Raw genomic sequence first — 17363 nt, 5'->3', positions numbered from 1 at the left:
CACGCCCAAAAAATCATTATTGTTTGTGAAGCCCGTTTTTTGCTGAAAATGTTTTGAAAACAAGTTTTTGCAGTTGATTTTTGAGTCCATTAGTTTGTTTAATCGAATTTGCTGCAAAAAAGCAAAGACTAAGAGACCAGACAAATAAAATACTCTATCAAAACGCAAAATGACAAAAAATATTTCATAAATTGATTTAAATCTTACGTTCTTTTAACTTGCTGTGCTATGTAAAATCTGATACTCTCAGTGTGCTGTCAGCATTTTAACTAATTTTGTTCGGACCATTTTTTATTGAACACAATTTTGATGTAAACAAAATATGGGTTCAGAAAAAATATGAACTTATTTATTGCAATTATTATTAATTATATCAGTAAACCATTAACTGACAAAATATCAGTTGTAAGCCTCCAAATTCTGATATGTGTGGGTATATGGATTAAAGATATTAAAAAATGATTTTGCTTCACTTGTAAATAATTTGCTGTATCAAAGATACTGAAGCACCACATTGGTTGAAAATTATTCGTTTAATTTTATTTAACAACTGTTTATTTTTAATTTTGCTCCATTCTGAACCATGGGCAACAAAAATTTGCTTTTCATCTAGAAAGAAAAGATGTAGTGAATGCCACAAAGTTAATCAACTGTTATTCCGAAAGACAATAATTGTTGAGAGAACTTTTTTGATATTCACGCCCCTTTTGGTTGCACATGCGGGATTTGTCGATTAAATTTATTCAATTTACGCAATCTTTTTCAAGTCCATTCTTTATGATTAGGGTTATAAACGTGTGTGAAAACTAGTGACAGTAATTGGGTTTTGGACAGTATTATTTTGCTTCAAGTTTGTATATATATATATATATATATATATGTGTGTGTGTGTGTGTGTGTGTGTGTGTGAGAGAGAGAGAGAGAGAGAGTATATATATATATATATATATATATATATATATATATATATATATATATATATATATATGTATATATCAAATTTTTTAATATAATGCGATTGCTGTGAAATTTTAATATAATGGAACAACTTCTTCTATGCCACACCTTGGGGAAAACTAATCCAACCATCTGATTAACCTGGTTTCGCTCGCATACTGGTTGATATATTCACAAATAGTACTGCAATTTTATCCTTTACAAAAAGAAACGCTGTGGTATAATTTTGTCAGATATTCTTTTTTGTCAGGTTTGAAACATTTTTGAATGAATTCCTTTCAATTTTCGAGATCAGAGAACTATATCTTTTTGAGACGAAGTGTTTGTTGTAAATAGACTACGACATAGTTCAAACATTGCAGCCGACTAGAAAGTGAAAGGAAACAAACCAGTGTTTGTTTTAGCTGGTATAACTTCAAGTTGCTGATAGAAAAACTAGCCCTTTTTGATGCAATAAAGTTGTCGTGGGACTTATCCCAGGAGGACATTTAGACAATTAGAGTTCACTTGAGTGCTATATCGAGAGTTTCATCGATACAATTGGAAACCAATTCTGCCTCTCACATCAACTCAGATCTTTTCTATTCTATTAGCAACGACGTCTAACTACTTAGTATCAGACGTTCAGTCATATATTGATTCAAATAAATTGTTATCAAAATTTAGTAAGTATTTGTAAACGTGAATTTACCTACAGAATTATTGATATTGTATGTACGCTCAAAGATATAAAAAGCATCAACGTATAGAGAGTTTTTATTGCATTCCCAATGTTTTTTTTTTCAAATTCTACACTGTATCAAATTACTCAACAAAATCCTTATTCACTTTAGGGAAACTCTTTCTTGTGTCCTGGTGGAATAATAAAATCTGAATACTGACGCTCCAACTCAACAATTATACTTTTTTATTAGACTATAAAAGAACAAAATGATGAGAAAAAACTGTTCTGTTGCAAAAGTATCATTGTTTTTCAATAAAAATGAGGAAGTAATACCGTTTGCTGTGAGTTTGAAACTCATATGAAATTTTTACCAAGTAGATAATATACTGATCTAAGAACTGATGCGGAAATTTTTCATTTCTGCAGCCGAAATTTCTCCAACAAGTTTGATCATTTCATCATGGTAAACTGGAAAGCTTTCAAACACCCGCCTCATCAAGATTGCGACGGAAGAACTGTGAGAGACTTTTATACTTAAAATAATCTTATTTTTGATCAGCATCTTACTTCTCCTGAAACATTTTTGAACTAAAAAACTTTACTCTTTAAAATGAGTAAAAAAATTACAAAAATTTTTAAGTGTTTGGATCTTTTCCGTTTATGCCCCCAGTATGTTATGCAACCCCCAGTTACAGAGCACGTGCCTTTACATAGTGAATCATTTTGTAAAAATATGGCACGTGCGTCTGGGGGTTGCAAATAATAAGCTGGAGGTGGAGCACAAACGGAAAACATCAAAGTATTGATATAAGCATCTTATAGGTATGTAACTCTGTTGTTAATTAAATCTTGTGTTTCATTTTTCTCCTTAAAAATTTTGAAGTTTTCTGATGCAATTTTAGCCGCAGAATATGTATGACAAATCTTATGTTTCCCTAATTTGTTTGATTGACGTTAAGCCCTTTGCAAATACACCGTATTGAGTTATTAAATGTATCATAAACCTCTAAGCGTCTAAATTCTCTTCTAGTGCTATGAAAGATACAAGAATTATACAAAAAGAAGATTAATCAATAAACAGTGCCATTTTTCAGTGAAACTCGTCATTTCTCATGAATCTCCAAATGTGGACAAACTTTTTAAAATTTTTTTGTTACGCTTTTTTTCTATCTCAAGAATATTGCACAAATAAATCTCAAACATTGGAAGTGTTTATACCAAAAGTGTTCATCGGAAGCGTCCATACAAAACATCGGAAGTGTTCATTTAGAAATATGATGCAATGAATAATGCCGGTGTCATTATTTGACAGTTTAATTTCATTCAAAATTTCTGAACATGATTTGAGTTCTACAGGTTCAATTTAGTTGACCCAAATTGCAATCCACACGAGTCAGAACTTTGAGACAATGAAAATTGAGAGCCTCTTTCGTTTTCAGTCTTTGCTTATTTCATTTACTATCTTTGATTATATTGCTTGAAAGTAGATGCCAGTTTTTATCAACGTAAATTCGAAGAAGCAAAAAAATGGCTGATTGGAGTTTTCCCCGGTTAATTGCATTTGATTAAATTTTCTAAATTTGGAAATTTTATACGGATTCCTACTAGCTCCGCACCGCCTTACAAATTTTTGTTTCAATTTTTTAATGTTTTTTATTCTATTTGTAAGGTACTACAAGTTTGTCTTCAACTTTTAGTTTATTAAAATTTAGTCATTCAGCATGTATATTCTCAGATGTTATATCATTTGGCGTCCAAGAAACTTTATATAATTTTAACACTTCATCCCATAAGCTTTCGTTTTTTTTAAGTTTTCCCGTAAGCTAAAAAGGCCCACTTAGACGAAGAAAATACATTTTAATATGCAACAAGAACTGAAAGTATTCAACAGGTGAATTAAAAAAAAATAATGATGAACTCAAACTTGCAGATAAATAATATACCTTCTAAATAAACAAAAAATTAAGGTTATTATTTTTTAAAATAAATTGATCTGATTTGAATAATACTAAAAATTTAACAATCAAAATTAATTTAGTTGGCGAGCTGGCAAATTAGTTGGCGAGTATAGAGCTGTTGCTTAAGAACTTCTTTTTTCTACAAATTTCTTCGGTTGAATTTTTTTCTTCAATTGACCAATTATGCTTTAAAGGTACCACAAGGAAGTAATGAGAGGAAAGCTTGAACGGAACGATTTTGCGAGAATCTTGCTTGTTAATCTTTGAACTTGCAAGTTCCTATAACTTAACCATACTTCGCAAAAACTTAAGCTTAAAAGCTTAGTATTTAAGCATCCAGACTTGACCTGGTAACTTTTAGGTTTTACCAAAACGTTTCATTTTCTTCATAGGACCTTGTCTGAGAAATGTCTGGACTCCAGGTAGCAATCATTCTTCTATTCTTCGCATTCATCAACGCTTTCAATATACGATCATTCGAGAACAACTTGTCATTGGACAAAACCAAAGAAAAAAGGATTGACGACCAAAATGAGGTCACCGCCAATTCTGCATCTTGGATGGCTCAAATTCAGTTTCCTGATGGTCTTGGCATTAGCCACTATTACTGCCAAGGTGTTCTTTACCAGAAAAAGTTTATTCTCACATCCAAAAAATGCTTCCCCGGAGTTTTGCAAGTTGCTGACAAGGTTATCCCAGGAACTGTGTATGAATACATTCGCGTGTATATTGGAAACGACTATCATATCCAGTCTGGGAAAAATTTAAAACTGATAGATGTTGCAGAAGTGATCGAACACGAAGATTTTGACTATGAAAACGGTGACAATGATATTGTAATTTTTGTTCTGGAAGAATGTGCGCCATTGAATGGAAAGACGAGCAAAGTTACTATCCCAGAAACAAGAGCAAATCCGGGCACAAATGCTCGTTTGTTTGATTGGCGAAAAGAAGAAGAAGGAGGCATTAGTGAAGCTGCTGATCAAATTAGCGATATACTGGATATGTTCGGCGGAAACGTCGGTGATAAAAAACTTATTTCAGAATCAGTCCAAATTTTGCGAGAAAGCGATTGCAAGAGCTACTACCCCAGCGAAATCCCTGACACTATTGATGCAAAAATTTGTGCTGAGGGTGAACAAGATCTGGATACAGATTGTCTATCTGAAAAAGGCGCCCCGATTTGCAAACTAGTACCCAATTCTTTTGGCGGCCACGATTGTGAACTGTTGGGTATCGTCACTAATGGAAAAGGTTGCAGCGATTACAATTCGGGTTCAAGGCTGGCCATTGATATTTTTGGATTCAAAAATTGGATTGACGAAAAGATAGCAAAATACCAAAATAACAATAAAACAGTTTGTGAAAATTCCGGTGAAACGGAGGATAAGGGGGAGGAGGAGGATGTTGATCAGGAGCCGAAGGAAGAAGTAACCCAAGACCCTTGTGAGGAGATCAAAGATACGTACGCTAACTTTGAGGTAGATTTGAAACCTGATATTCCCACTTACCTGAATTTGAATATTTCAAGACGATCAGCAAAACCATGTCCACTAGATTAGCTGATGATAGTGAGCATAATAAGCACAAGAAAGCAACCCAATGGAACGAAAATCGACAGATCTTTATTGTAATTTTATGAGACTATGGAAATGAGCAAAATGATCAAGTGAAATGTCTCAAAGTGCTCTGAAAAAAAAATTGATATGTTAATTGAAATCTTTTACTAGAAATCCAGTGTTTTTCAATGTCAGTAGTAGTAGTAATAATTGTTCCGACCCCCACTTTAGTGGGGAGGAGGAGCTATATACTCAACTGGATTTGTTTTTGTTCAGTCAATTTTGGCCGACCGATATATTCTTCGTAGACAATTGTGAGTGGTATCATTGAAAAGCCCGTCCAGCGTAGAATATGGAATTAAAAAGGTTTTTTCGATTTTCGTGTTTTACAGGGAGTTATCGAGGTTTAAAGTTTTGAGAACATTCGACTGTTTTTGTTATTTTCAGTAATTTTTGCTAAAATTTGGCAAAATTTCGCTAATATAGTTCAAAATAAGTTAAAATTTTGAACGACAGAGAGTTGTTGTTACCGTTACAGATAGAAGAGCGTTGCTGATTTGTTTTATTGAAGTTTTTTTTGGCTAAAAGTTTTGATAACATTTTCAAATTTCCAGTTTTTTTCATCACAAAATGGTACAAAATATGCTTTTCTGGTCCACTTTGATAAAGTATGCCAGACTGAGTGACCTAGAAAACTTAAAACAGACTTTCTCATCTCAAAAAGAGCGCTAGTTGCAATTAGATGCCGTATGAAAGTCTTCTGGAATGAAAACTTTGCCATTTTTTGCAGGTTTAACTCGATAATTATACAAAATGCAAAGTTCTTTTTTTTTAATATTTGAAGAATTCCTAGCAACAATTGTTCTAATTCGCAAACACTTGGAACACTTGGTCAGTTTGCTGGGCGCGCAACAAAATTAGGGTAAGGTCCGACAACATCATGGGTTCTTAGAATCAGAGTCTTTTTGATTTTTATTTTGATGCTAGCTTTTTCAAAATATTTTGCTTTTGTTTTTTTAATGTTAATTACTGACAGCATTTTTTATTCACGGCTCCAATAAGGACCGCTCCAATTTAAGTATATTTGAGGCCGAATGTAGATACAGTTTGTTTTCAGGGAACCAAAGGTTTTTATGGCTTTGAGAAAGAGTTTTAGTAAAATTTGACCGAATTCTTGCCTTTTGCCTTCAATTGTTTTTATTTGGCAGTCTGATTTTTAAGTTCAATCACTCACAGATCTAACTTTCTTTCTCAAGATGTGCAAATGAACCTTTTTCATTAATTCGGTTGTTAGCTAATGTCTCTTATGTTATTGAATGTATTTGTTTTAAGGAAAATTATGTGATTTTTTGAACATGTCAATTTTTTATATTATTTTAGTCAACATTTCGTTTATTCTCAGTAAGTATCGGTCAATTTTTCCTCCGCATAGAAGACGAACTGATTGGGGCCGATTGTTTTAACAGAAGGTTTTCTTGCTTTTGATACTACGAGTTTTCATACAAAATTTTCTGATGTTTGTGCATAATTTCCCATTTTTGCTGTTGTTTTTTTTTGTTATGTAAATTGTAACATTATTTAACAACCCAACTGAAGCCTATTTTACAACATTTGAAACTGAACATGTTTATTTTCCATAGCATATGGTTTGAAGGGCGGCGACACCGATATCTTGCAGCAATTGGTAGAGCTTTTTTTCCCCTTTATTTGTTGTCAATTTTTGTTGTCATATGCCAAATTTTTTGTAATTAAAGGTCTCAGTGGCCAACTATAGATAAGCAAATGAACTTAATTGATATCGGTATATAGTTAATGGTTGTTTTGACTTTCGTATTAATTTTCTAAGAAAAGATTAATAATATTCTTCAACTTATCCCTTTTTGTTCTGGTTTGCGTTTTTTCATATTATACAACGTTTTATCGTTTTCGTTAAAAAGCCTCAAAATTTAGAGCTCTTTTTAGTGTTTTGTTGAATCAAACAATAATTTTTCTGTTGTTTAAACGTTATAAATGATGTCTTCATAGCTTAGGCATTTCGTTTCAGAAGAATTTTGTGAAGTTTAGGTATTTTTCATTGTTTGTGGTTCTTTTTGCTGACATTTTGTGACAGTCGTTTCACAAAAAGACGTTATGATGGTCAAAAGAGACACAAATGAAGATGTTATATTGTCGCGATTAATATCTTATAAATTTAATGGCTTCAAAACTGTGGTTTCGTAAAATTGTTTGTGAAACTTATTAGTTCAGCTTGTATTTAATTTTTTTAATAGTTATGATATAGTCTCATTAATAACAGTCGCAATTAATTTTCAAAGTTGCAAAACAAACTGTCCACTCTTTTAGTCGAAGGCCTTCGTGGCTATGATTTTTGAAAATACTTGTTTTTAATTAAAAAATAGATAGAATTGTGAGATCTGCCAATTTTATTTCATTTAATTTGCAGCTAAGCATCTCTATATACACTTCACATCATTAAAATATTGAAATATAAATTGCTCTTCAAAACGGTTTTATTTTCTTCAAATGACCTTTTTTCTTGGGACAACCAGTTTTCATAAAGTTAATTTTCGTGCTTTTTGCATATTTGCCCCTTTTTTGTAGGTTTTTTTTCTCTTTTCACAATATCACAATAATGGGCGTCATTTGATATACAAATTTTTTTTGAATTTCAATTTTGATTGTTTTTAGAGATCAGCTCAATTTTTATTTGATTGAGGTGACATCGTTTTTGTGCATAATTTTTTTTTGCAAATTTTTAGTTTTTGCCTGTAAATGTCGTTTTTTTATAGTCGTATGACATATCCTGGATAACGAACGGCCTCAGTTGCTCTCTTTTGAGGTATAAAAGACTCTTTCAACGATTTTATTTGATGCGTAATGCTGCTAAACAGTTCGAGTTTATTTTTTTTTAAAGCAAGGTTTTAATAAACTTTGCCACTTTTACTCAATTCTAGTCGACTTGTTGCCAAGTTGCGTTGAGGAAAAGTCCCATTTTTTGTTCAAAAAAAAGAGTTGATTTATCTTCTGAGTATGAGTTTTATCTGATGCCATTTTGATATCGTCATTAGTGGTTTTCAAAAATGGACAGACGTTTTGGTCGTTATGAATATTTGTAAATAGCTGATTTTTATTGCCGTCTTTTCTGGTATTCATATTATGGTAGCCACAGGTCTCATAGGCCCTCTAGAGTAGATTGTTTTATTCTTTTTTTAGTTCTCGGGTCGCCAAAAATATAGGTGTAAAACACACTATCGGAACTTTAATTCATCGAGCAGTCAAATCATAACGTTAAGGCAACTGTATTCAATACGTATCAAAAAAGGCACATCTAAAATCTAAATGGTCCGGCAAATCCAGCTATATTTGCTAGCAGGTATTTTGTCTGAGCTCAGATTAGTCACCAACATATTTTCGAAACATAAAAATATTCAGCCTAAAAAGAGCGCAATCGATTTGGTATATTAGTAGGCTCAACAAAAATTATGTTAAACGAACTTTTTCCGAGCACTCTGCGTATAAGAATTTAAATGTTTAAGAAATTACGTAATCTTTTGTTCATTTCTTGCTTTATTCAAACAGCGCAATTCAATCCTCGCTGCTCTTTTGTTTACTCAGTACCATCGTCGCACGGTTTCAAATGAGATAAAGATATTCAATCATTTGTCGCATGATTGCAGGTCAAAAAAAAAGATATTGAACAATCGTCGTACGATTGCAATTCAAGAGAAGATATTTTCTCTTGATTACTTTTATTTACTTAGTAACATCCTCCGGCCCAGAAGAAGATGTTGGGAGAATCGGTACCAGCTTAACGAGTAGGCGAACGAGCGATCCGGAAGACGTGCGTACGACGGCGGAGCGGGCGACGCTGTCGGATCTGTAACGGAGTTCTTCAATCCGAGCAGTTGGATAGTAACCCCTAGGTTTGCTTTGTTCAACGATCCACACTAAATCACCAGCCTTGAGGTGATGCTCGGCAGGCGTCTGCCACTTAGCTCTGCGGTTCAGCGCAGGTACATACTCCTTAAGCCAACGTGCCCAGATTGCATTGGCGTAGGACTGTGCACGGGCGTACCGCTTACGATGATCGAACTCGTTGACTCCAACGGTGGACAGAATTCTGGTTGCTTGGTTACCGAGTAGAAAATGATTAGGTGTTGTTGCGCCTAGGTCGGACGGGTCGGCGCTTACGGGCGTTAAGGGACGTGAGTTTAGTGCGTATTCGACCAGACAAAAGGTAGCGTTCAACACCTCATCTGTGAGGCGACGCGTACCGAGGATAGTGTACAATACTCTTTTAAAACTACGAACTAACCTCTCCCAGATGCCACCTTGGTGTGGCGCAATGGGTGGATTGAATCTCCACTTAATACCCTTATTGGCAAGTTCGGCAGCGATGTTATGCGTATCCCATTTTTCCACACATTCACGGAGCTCTTTCTCCGCTCCAATGAAGTTCGTACCGTTATCCGACCAAATCATAGCAGGAGTACCCCGACGGGAGACGAACCGCTCATCTCCCATTACACAGGTACTAGTGTTCATGGACGGGACAACTTCAAAATGGACAGCACGAGTAGTGAGACAAGTGAAGAGAAATCCCCACCTCTTCCCGGTAGTCCGACGAACTTTGATGTAGAATGGGCCGATGTAATTATCCCCGGTGTTGGTAAAGGGAGGAGACTGGTATGCGAGTCTCTCCTTTGGTAGGTCTGCCATGATAGGTTGAATGGTTGCTGCACGGAACTTTCTACACAAGACGCAGTTTGATTTGATGGAACGCAGTGTGGAACGTAGTTTTAGGATGGTATAACGTTCTTGTACCTTTGGCCTTAAGTAATCGATGCCCTGATGATGGTTCTTCAAAAGAGTATGCCGCAGAAACAGTTTAACAAAAGTATGACGCGCATCCAGCCGATAGGATGCTTAGTGTCAAAGTCAATTTCCACTAGCCGTCGGAGTCGACCAGAGGAACGGATAAGACCTTGAGGTCCATTAAACGGAGTAAACTGAGCAATGCGGCTGCTCTTCTTAACGGATTTGTTTTCAAGAAGATCTTTTCTTTCATTATTAAAGGACTCTCCTTGAACCAAGTACTGGAAATGACGCTCGGCTTCGTCAAGTTCAACAAGATACGGTAATTTTCATGAGATGGTAGAAAACGGAGCACATATGCGATGACAAGAAGTAATTTTTGATAAGAACAGAACTTATCAAACGGGATTAGATTAATGCTTTGTTCCATAGGCGGCTTGAATACGGATGCGGCTAGAGATGAGATGGAGTCATCTTCTTGTTCCTTAGTTACAACACCGAGCTTGAAGTTATCAACGACGTCCGTATTTGGTACGAAAGGGAATTGCTTAGTTCTCAAGAAGTCAGGACCCCTCACCCAGCTACTTGATTGCAAAATTTCAGCGGACATACCACGCGTGCCAGCATCTGCCGGATTATCACAAGTGGCGACGTGGTTCCATTGGTCAACGCTGGTGTTCTCCAGGATTTCACTAACACGATTTGCGATGAAGATGGGGTGTTTGTTTGTTGAGTTTACCAACTGCAAGACGATGATACTATCTGTCCACATATAGACTTTGTCCACAGTAACCGTTAATGCTCAACAGATTTCCCTTTTTAAACGGGCAGCGAGGAGAGCGGCTTGTAATTCCAACTTAGGAACTGTCATTACCTTCATAGGTGCAACACGGGCATTGCCCAAGACTAACGCCAGCTCTGTTATAATCTCCCCGGAGGTTCAAGTTACTTGAGCCCTAAGAAAACCTACTGTACTGCACTGAATACGTCGTGCGAGCTGTCACCAAACATGTGGAGTTCAAGATGTGTAAATGGTCCTGAAAAGTAACTTCTCGGTATAGTGATCTCAGCTAACCGCGGCCATTCACTACACCAGGCAAGGAATCTGTCAACTGTGTCTTTAGGTAACTCGTCATCCCAACTTTGTCCATTGACACGCCAAATGTCTTTCAAGATTAACCGCGCACCAACAGTGAACGGTGCGACAAGATCAATTGGGTCGTAGACCTTTGACACAAAAGTTAAGACCAAGCGCTGTTTCAAACTTTTTTGTCATGGTGCTGTTAGTACCTCTACTCAGAATCAGAGTATCGTTGTTGTGATCCCACTTAAGTCCAAACACGTGCATTGATTCCTCCTTGGATGAAACGATGACCTTCGGTTCAGTGGATTGAGCAGACCCATCAATTGGGTCAGCCAGATCTTGTACATTGCTTACAAACTTAGTAAGCTTGAACCCACCTAGATGGAGAAGATGTACCAATTTTTTCGACATAATGATGGCCCTCTCGGGGGTTCCACTGAGTCTAAGTAATCGTCCATTTAGAAGTTCTCAAGGACGGCTTTTGATGCTTCTGCGTACTCATTAGCATTATCACTTGCCGTGCGTTAAAGTGCGTAGTTGGCGCAGGTGGGCGAATCTTTTGCCCCAAAGATGTGGCGTGTATACTGGTGTACCACAACATTTGATGTGGGTCCTCCCACCACAAAAAGCGCAATGATGATTGATCACATGGTAACACTCCAACTTGGAGGAACATTCCCTCGATGTCAGCGGATACAGCAAATGGATGCTGTCTAAACCGTAGGAGTACATAGATTAGGTTTTGCAGTAAGTCAGCTCCAGTGAGTAATGACTTATTAAGAGATGCGCCATGGAATTTAGCTGCTCCGTTCAGTATTCTACGAACTTTGCCCGGCTTGTTCGGGTTAACAACCGGATGGTGTGGTAGGTACCACTTTCGTTCCGAGAGACTTTCCGCCTTTTGAGCATCTTTGACCCTTACTACGTAGCCTTTGTCAAAGTCCTCTTTGATGGTGTTCGAGTACTTTTCCCTTAAGTTCGTTAGCCGATTTTCCAAAGACTTTGATTGAAGAAGCGCTGAGAAATAATTGTTGGGCAGTTCGATGTTATCTTCAGCCCATAGCATTCCGACATCGTACCTTTTTCCATTATGCACGGTGGTGTTTTCAAGAATTTCATGCGCACGTGCATCCGAAGTGGATCGTGGATCTACTTGCTTAAGTGTGCCGTACGACTCCATGTCGTACCAAGATTTGACCTGACTAGCGAGTGTAAAATCTTGCCCCATATTAGCTTTGAAACAAGTCGATACTAAACCTGAAGACGACGGTAGAGGGCCGCTTAGAACCCAACCTATGGGCAAGCGAACAGCGAAGGGCGAGGACTTCTCGTCGGCAGCGAAGTACTCTAACGGGCGGATGGCATGATACACATCCTGTCCAAGTATCATCACGATGTTTCCATAGCAATATGTAACTGGGCCTAGAACTGCTAGGTGCAGGTATGTTTCCTGAATTGCTTTAATGTTAATGACATCGACGCCTACATTCAAGTTTTCCTTTTCGTTAGGGCCGACTTTAAATGGTTCAAATGCTTGGTTGTCGCGTGGTGATACAATTAGTTCAACTAACTTAGTGTCTACAACTTCCTCGGTATTTGTACCCTTGACTGTTAGTTTCAATGCTGTAACGTGCAAACCAAGTCTATTTGCAAGATCATTGGACACCCAAGAGTTACTGCAAGCGCTATCGCACAAAACTAAAGCCGTGGTATCTTTACCAGAAGAGCTCTTCAACTGTAATTCAGTCACCTGAAGGAGGCCTTTCACATTACTCACAGATGACAAAGTAGTGGTCTTACTCGATAATTGGACACTAGAAAGTTTTCTTTGATTTGCGCCAGCATTAGAATTACTGTTGTTGTTGTTGTTGTTTGAAGGGGATTTTGATGGATAGACCCTCTCAGCTCCATGAAGTAGTGTATTATGGGAGCTGTTGCAACCGTCCTTTCTACAGTTCCTAGTATTTGGGCATTGCCTGAACGTATGTTTTTCTCTCAAACATGAGAAACACAGTTTTGCTTCCGCCACTACCCTTGCTCGCTGAGTGGGAGACTTTTCTTTAAATACCCTACACTCCCAGATGCGATGGTTACCTTTATACACAATGCAGCGAGGGGTTGCAGGCGTTGCCGATGTTGAGGTTGGTCTCTGAGTGCCCTTAGTTTGTGTATTAGCAGCAAAAGTTCTTGAGGCAAATTTGGTTTTTACTACTGAGTTATCCTCAATTCTTGCCTTCAATGAAGTTTGTTTCATTAAATCATGTGCCTCGGCCTTCTCCTTCAACCAATAGTTGAAGTCAAGGAGTGTTGGCTTTACCCAATGTTTCTTCACTGTGAAGAGTGACCAAGACTCTTTCAGATTGGGCGGCAATTTTTGCACAGCCGTGTTGAGAAGTGAGGCGCTCTTAAGGTCTGCGTCATATGAAAGTGTTTTAAAGACCCCAACAAGACTTGAAATTGTTGCAGAATAGTTTATGATGTTATCACTATTGTGCATCTTTAGTGGAGGAAAAGAGCTGAGTTTGTCTTAGTGTGCACTGACTATTGCCTGTGGTTGGCCAAAATTAAGTTCGAGTGTCTTAAGTGCGTCCTTATACATTAAACCACAGTATGCAAACTCAGCGATGGCGGTTTTGGCTTCTCCAGTTACAAGAGTTTTTAAGTATGTTAACTTGACATCATCGGTTAAGGACTGTGCATCTATGGTGCTTTTAAATTGTCCGAACCATTCGTGCCACTGCAATGCATCACCATTGTACTGTGACAATTTCCACTCGGGCAGTGGATCGTTTTTCTTACAAGTAACTGCCTCCACCAACTGCTTTATGAAATCCGCAGAGTCCAAAGAAGGAGCCGAAGGCGTGGGATGCGGCGGGCCACCCCAACACAACGGGTTCGGAACGGTAGCTCCATACGTTGGCGGAATGATCGGAGTGACAAAGGTGGGGCTGGTACCTGTGGAAGAACTAAATGGATTCGCTTGCATGAAGCCTAATGTTACGTAATTTTGAGCGCCTGCTGCTGCTTGTACATGAGAGGCGCGGAGCGATGTAGTGATATGAGGGTTGATTAAAGGGGCCGGTTGTGCGGTGTATAAATTTGCAGGTGTACGTACAAGTGGTAATGCATTAGATGGGACTGCTGCCGGAAAACGCCAGACATTTGGATCCGGGGGAGCAGGAGGTTCGTGGGTTATAGGGACAAAATTTTGGGGCTGAAAACTCTTTTGTGGGGGTGGTGGTTGAATTAATTGAGGTACAAAAACGTTTGCGTAGGAAATGAACGGTGCAGGTGGAGAATGGGGTAACAGATTGACATTTTTCGCCACGGGGTTAGTGGCGTGTAGTGGGACTGCTTGTGGCGGCGCAGGAGGAAAACGGAATGCTGGTGGGATTAACGGGAAATGCGGTGGTGCGGGGTTTAGGACGGGGGATGGAGGGGCTGGTACATTTATATGTGCTTGTTGCGGATTAAGTGCTAGCGGAGCATTAACGAGTGTATTTAAAGGTGGTGAACGCGGCGGGTTGACTAAATTCAACTGTCACGGCATGCTCGACCTGCGCGGGAATTGATGATCTAACTGTAAACCATCGAAGTGCATTGTTGCTTGAGACAGTTGTCGGGCTGTGTTTGGGGCGTTTAGTTGAGTTGGCATACCATAGTTTACTGGGGGTGATGCAGGCGTATATTGAGGCTGTTGCTGCTCTTGCATGATGTTGTTTGCATTATGTGCTTCATTGGTTACATTGTTTCTACTAATTGGTTCTTGCGGCTCATGGACAGGGAGGTTGATGTTGGCCTCAACTTGACCATGTGTTTTGAAATTGGAGTGTGAGTTTGGAAGTTGAGTTGAGAAGGGTTGTTGGAAAATTGCTTGGTTGAATTGGGCGATGGAACCAGAAAAGTGTAAACTCGGTTCGTTTGCAACATTTGCCATGTTTCCAGCCGGTGACGAATTAACCCAATCTTGAACAAGTTTGTTGCTCTTGACTGAACTTCTTTCCGTAAAGAGCCCACTCATTTTGCCTGTACCAGACCCGTCTGCTGATGATTTTGTCATCACCTCAATTTTCAGTTGCTCAATTTTCAATTCCCGCAATTTTGTTTGTTTTTCAATTTCAAGACGCTGTTTAGCAATGCGAAGCTTTGCCTCATGTTGTTTCTCAAGTTCCTCCCTTTTGAGTTTTGATAGTTCTAAGTCTCGTTGACGCTGACTTGATCTTTTTGAGGAAGTCATATGTGAACCTAATCTTCAATGGTGAGAGGGATACATCTCTGCTGTCTCTTTGTCATGGACCGAATTGATATACCCTCGAGCAGCAGCAATGAACTCATCAGTTTTCTTTGTTACAGTCTCTAACCATTTTTCAAGGTTCTCACAGGCAGCGTATGGATCTTCGGTCTTTTGTGCCAGATCAAAAAGCTCTTCATTCTTATCAACTACTCTAGTAAAAGCATCTTTGCACTTCACAATCAGACGTTCGATCTTAACTTTCCTCTCTTGCTTATCAACAGCATTGTTAATTTCACCATGAATGTTATAATGTTCAGCCTCTAATTTTTCCCTCGCACTATAAAGTTTGTTAAATTTGTCCTGCAAAGTTGTCATGACCTTATCAAAACAGGAACCACAAATTTAAATTAGTACTACTATAAAGTACACAGATATGCAACAGCACAACACAATTGGGTTAAACCGAACCCTAGTGTGACGGTTTGCCTTAGCAAACCGCCAAAGAGCAAAGATGTTCGTCGAGTACAATAGTACCCGGCGAAAGAAAGAAAGAACGGTGCGCAGGAAGCGCGAAAAGGGGCAGAACGGGAGACGGGACGCACGGGAAGAGACGCCGAACGATTAACGCACGACGCAACGGGGAACCGGACGGACAAACGGGAGCGTCGGGCGAAAAGCGCGCGATGAAGCGGCAAAATGGCACGGGCGGGGCGGAAATGTCGGGCGGATGGCGCGCGACGAAACGAAAAAACGGCACGGGCGGAGCGGAAACGACGGGCGGATGGCGCGCGACGAAACGGGAAAACGGCACGGGCGGGGCGGAAACGTCGGGCGGATGGCGCGCGACAAAACGAAAAAACGGCACGGGCGGGGCGGAAACGTCGAGCGGATGGCCCGCGACAAAACGGGATACCGGGATAGCACGGGAGGGAGACGGTAAACCAAGAGAGAGGAGGCGGGAGACTACAGCAACAAGCTCTACCAAACAAGCTAGCCGTAACTCCAGAATAAACTTAAGTCACACCCTAGAAAGACGGAAAGAAGCTACAGTTAGGTAACCTAGCACAAAATATAATGGGGCTTTATCTACGGCATCAAAACATCGGAACATCAAACAATTTACTGCAACGAAGTAGTATAATCAAAAGTCGAAAAGGTCAGGGAATTTACTAGCCGTAACTCCAGAACAAACTTATGTCACACCCTATCAAACCACCATACCCAAACAACAAAAATGCAAACTACAAAAATTAATAAAGCTACAGCAAATTGCTAGCAAACAAGTGTGGCGAAACTCACGAAACAAACCAGCCGTAACTCCAGAATGAACTTAAGTCACACCCTAGCAAGGAACGAGACTAAACAACAAACCAGCATACTAGCAGAAAGAAATTTTACAACAGCAAAACTCAACATATTACATCATACAACAAATAAACGGGGGAAAGAAAGAAACAAGGTGACACGGAAACAAAAAAAACGGAAACGAAAAAATGAAACCAAATAACCTGCGGAAAACGGACGGTAGTGAATAACTCAAAGAATGGGGAGAGCGAAACGTTTAGTAAGGCGCTCTCGGAGAGAACTAACCACAAACTAACCCGTAACTCGTGAGTTAACTAAGTCACCCCGCCAGTCAGCGGGTAGACTCCCACAACAGCGCAAGACTAAGTGACATTCAGGTTATCAAAGGCTTGTGTGAGTTCCGCCTCCTCGAACGCATGACGGGTGCGAAGCGTTTTACGACGGCGCTTTGAAAGTTTCTTCGGTCGGGAGCGTGTTATTAAGGACCGGAGGTTGTTTTTATGGGCTAACACTATAGTGAGTGTTTTCAGCTCAAGCGCAGGCCTTTGGTGTAATGCTCTGTACTCTTTGAGTAAACTAGGGTCTTTCTTTTTACGTCTAGACACAATGTCTTTAACTATATGGATGGTAACTAGAGTACTACGCTTGAGTTGATCTTAGATATCAGGAGTTCCCTCTCTGGGGCAATACACTATAGCTTCTATGCGCTCCTGATAGATTTCAAGAACTGAAATGAGCTGCGAAAGCGTTAAAGGCTTGTTGTTGTTACTGCGATGGCGTGAAAGCG

At 39.0% G+C, this 17363-nt stretch overlaps 1 protein-coding gene across 1 annotated transcript; it reads left to right on the top strand.

The window, feature by feature from the left end:
* Nucleotides 1-1168: 1168 nt before the first annotated feature.
* LOC142358520 (trypsin-like) lies at nt 1169-5174 on the top strand. Its single transcript, XM_075409914.1, has 2 exons — nt 1169-1207; nt 3972-5174. The coding sequence occupies exon 2, from the start codon at nt 3987-3989 to the stop codon at nt 5139-5141; it is 1155 nt and encodes a 384-aa protein (XP_075266029.1). The 5' UTR covers nt 1169-1207; nt 3972-3986; the 3' UTR covers nt 5142-5174.
* Nucleotides 5175-17363: the final 12189 nt, after the last annotated feature.

The sequence above is a fragment of the Convolutriloba macropyga genome, unplaced genomic scaffold, assembly GCF_964194025.1.
Source record: "Convolutriloba macropyga unplaced genomic scaffold, txConMacr16.3 SCAFFOLD_1924, whole genome shotgun sequence".
Lineage (NCBI taxonomy): Eukaryota > Metazoa > Xenacoelomorpha > Acoela > Convolutidae > Convolutriloba > Convolutriloba macropyga.
The sequence above is the reverse complement of the archived record's forward strand: the minus strand, read 5'-3'. Positions and strand labels throughout refer to the sequence as shown.

Excerpts from the sequence above, each read along its gene's own strand:
- LOC142358520 (XM_075409914.1), top strand. The coding sequence starts at position 3,987 with ATGTCTGGACTCCAGGTAGCAATCATTCTTCTATTCTTCGCATTCATC.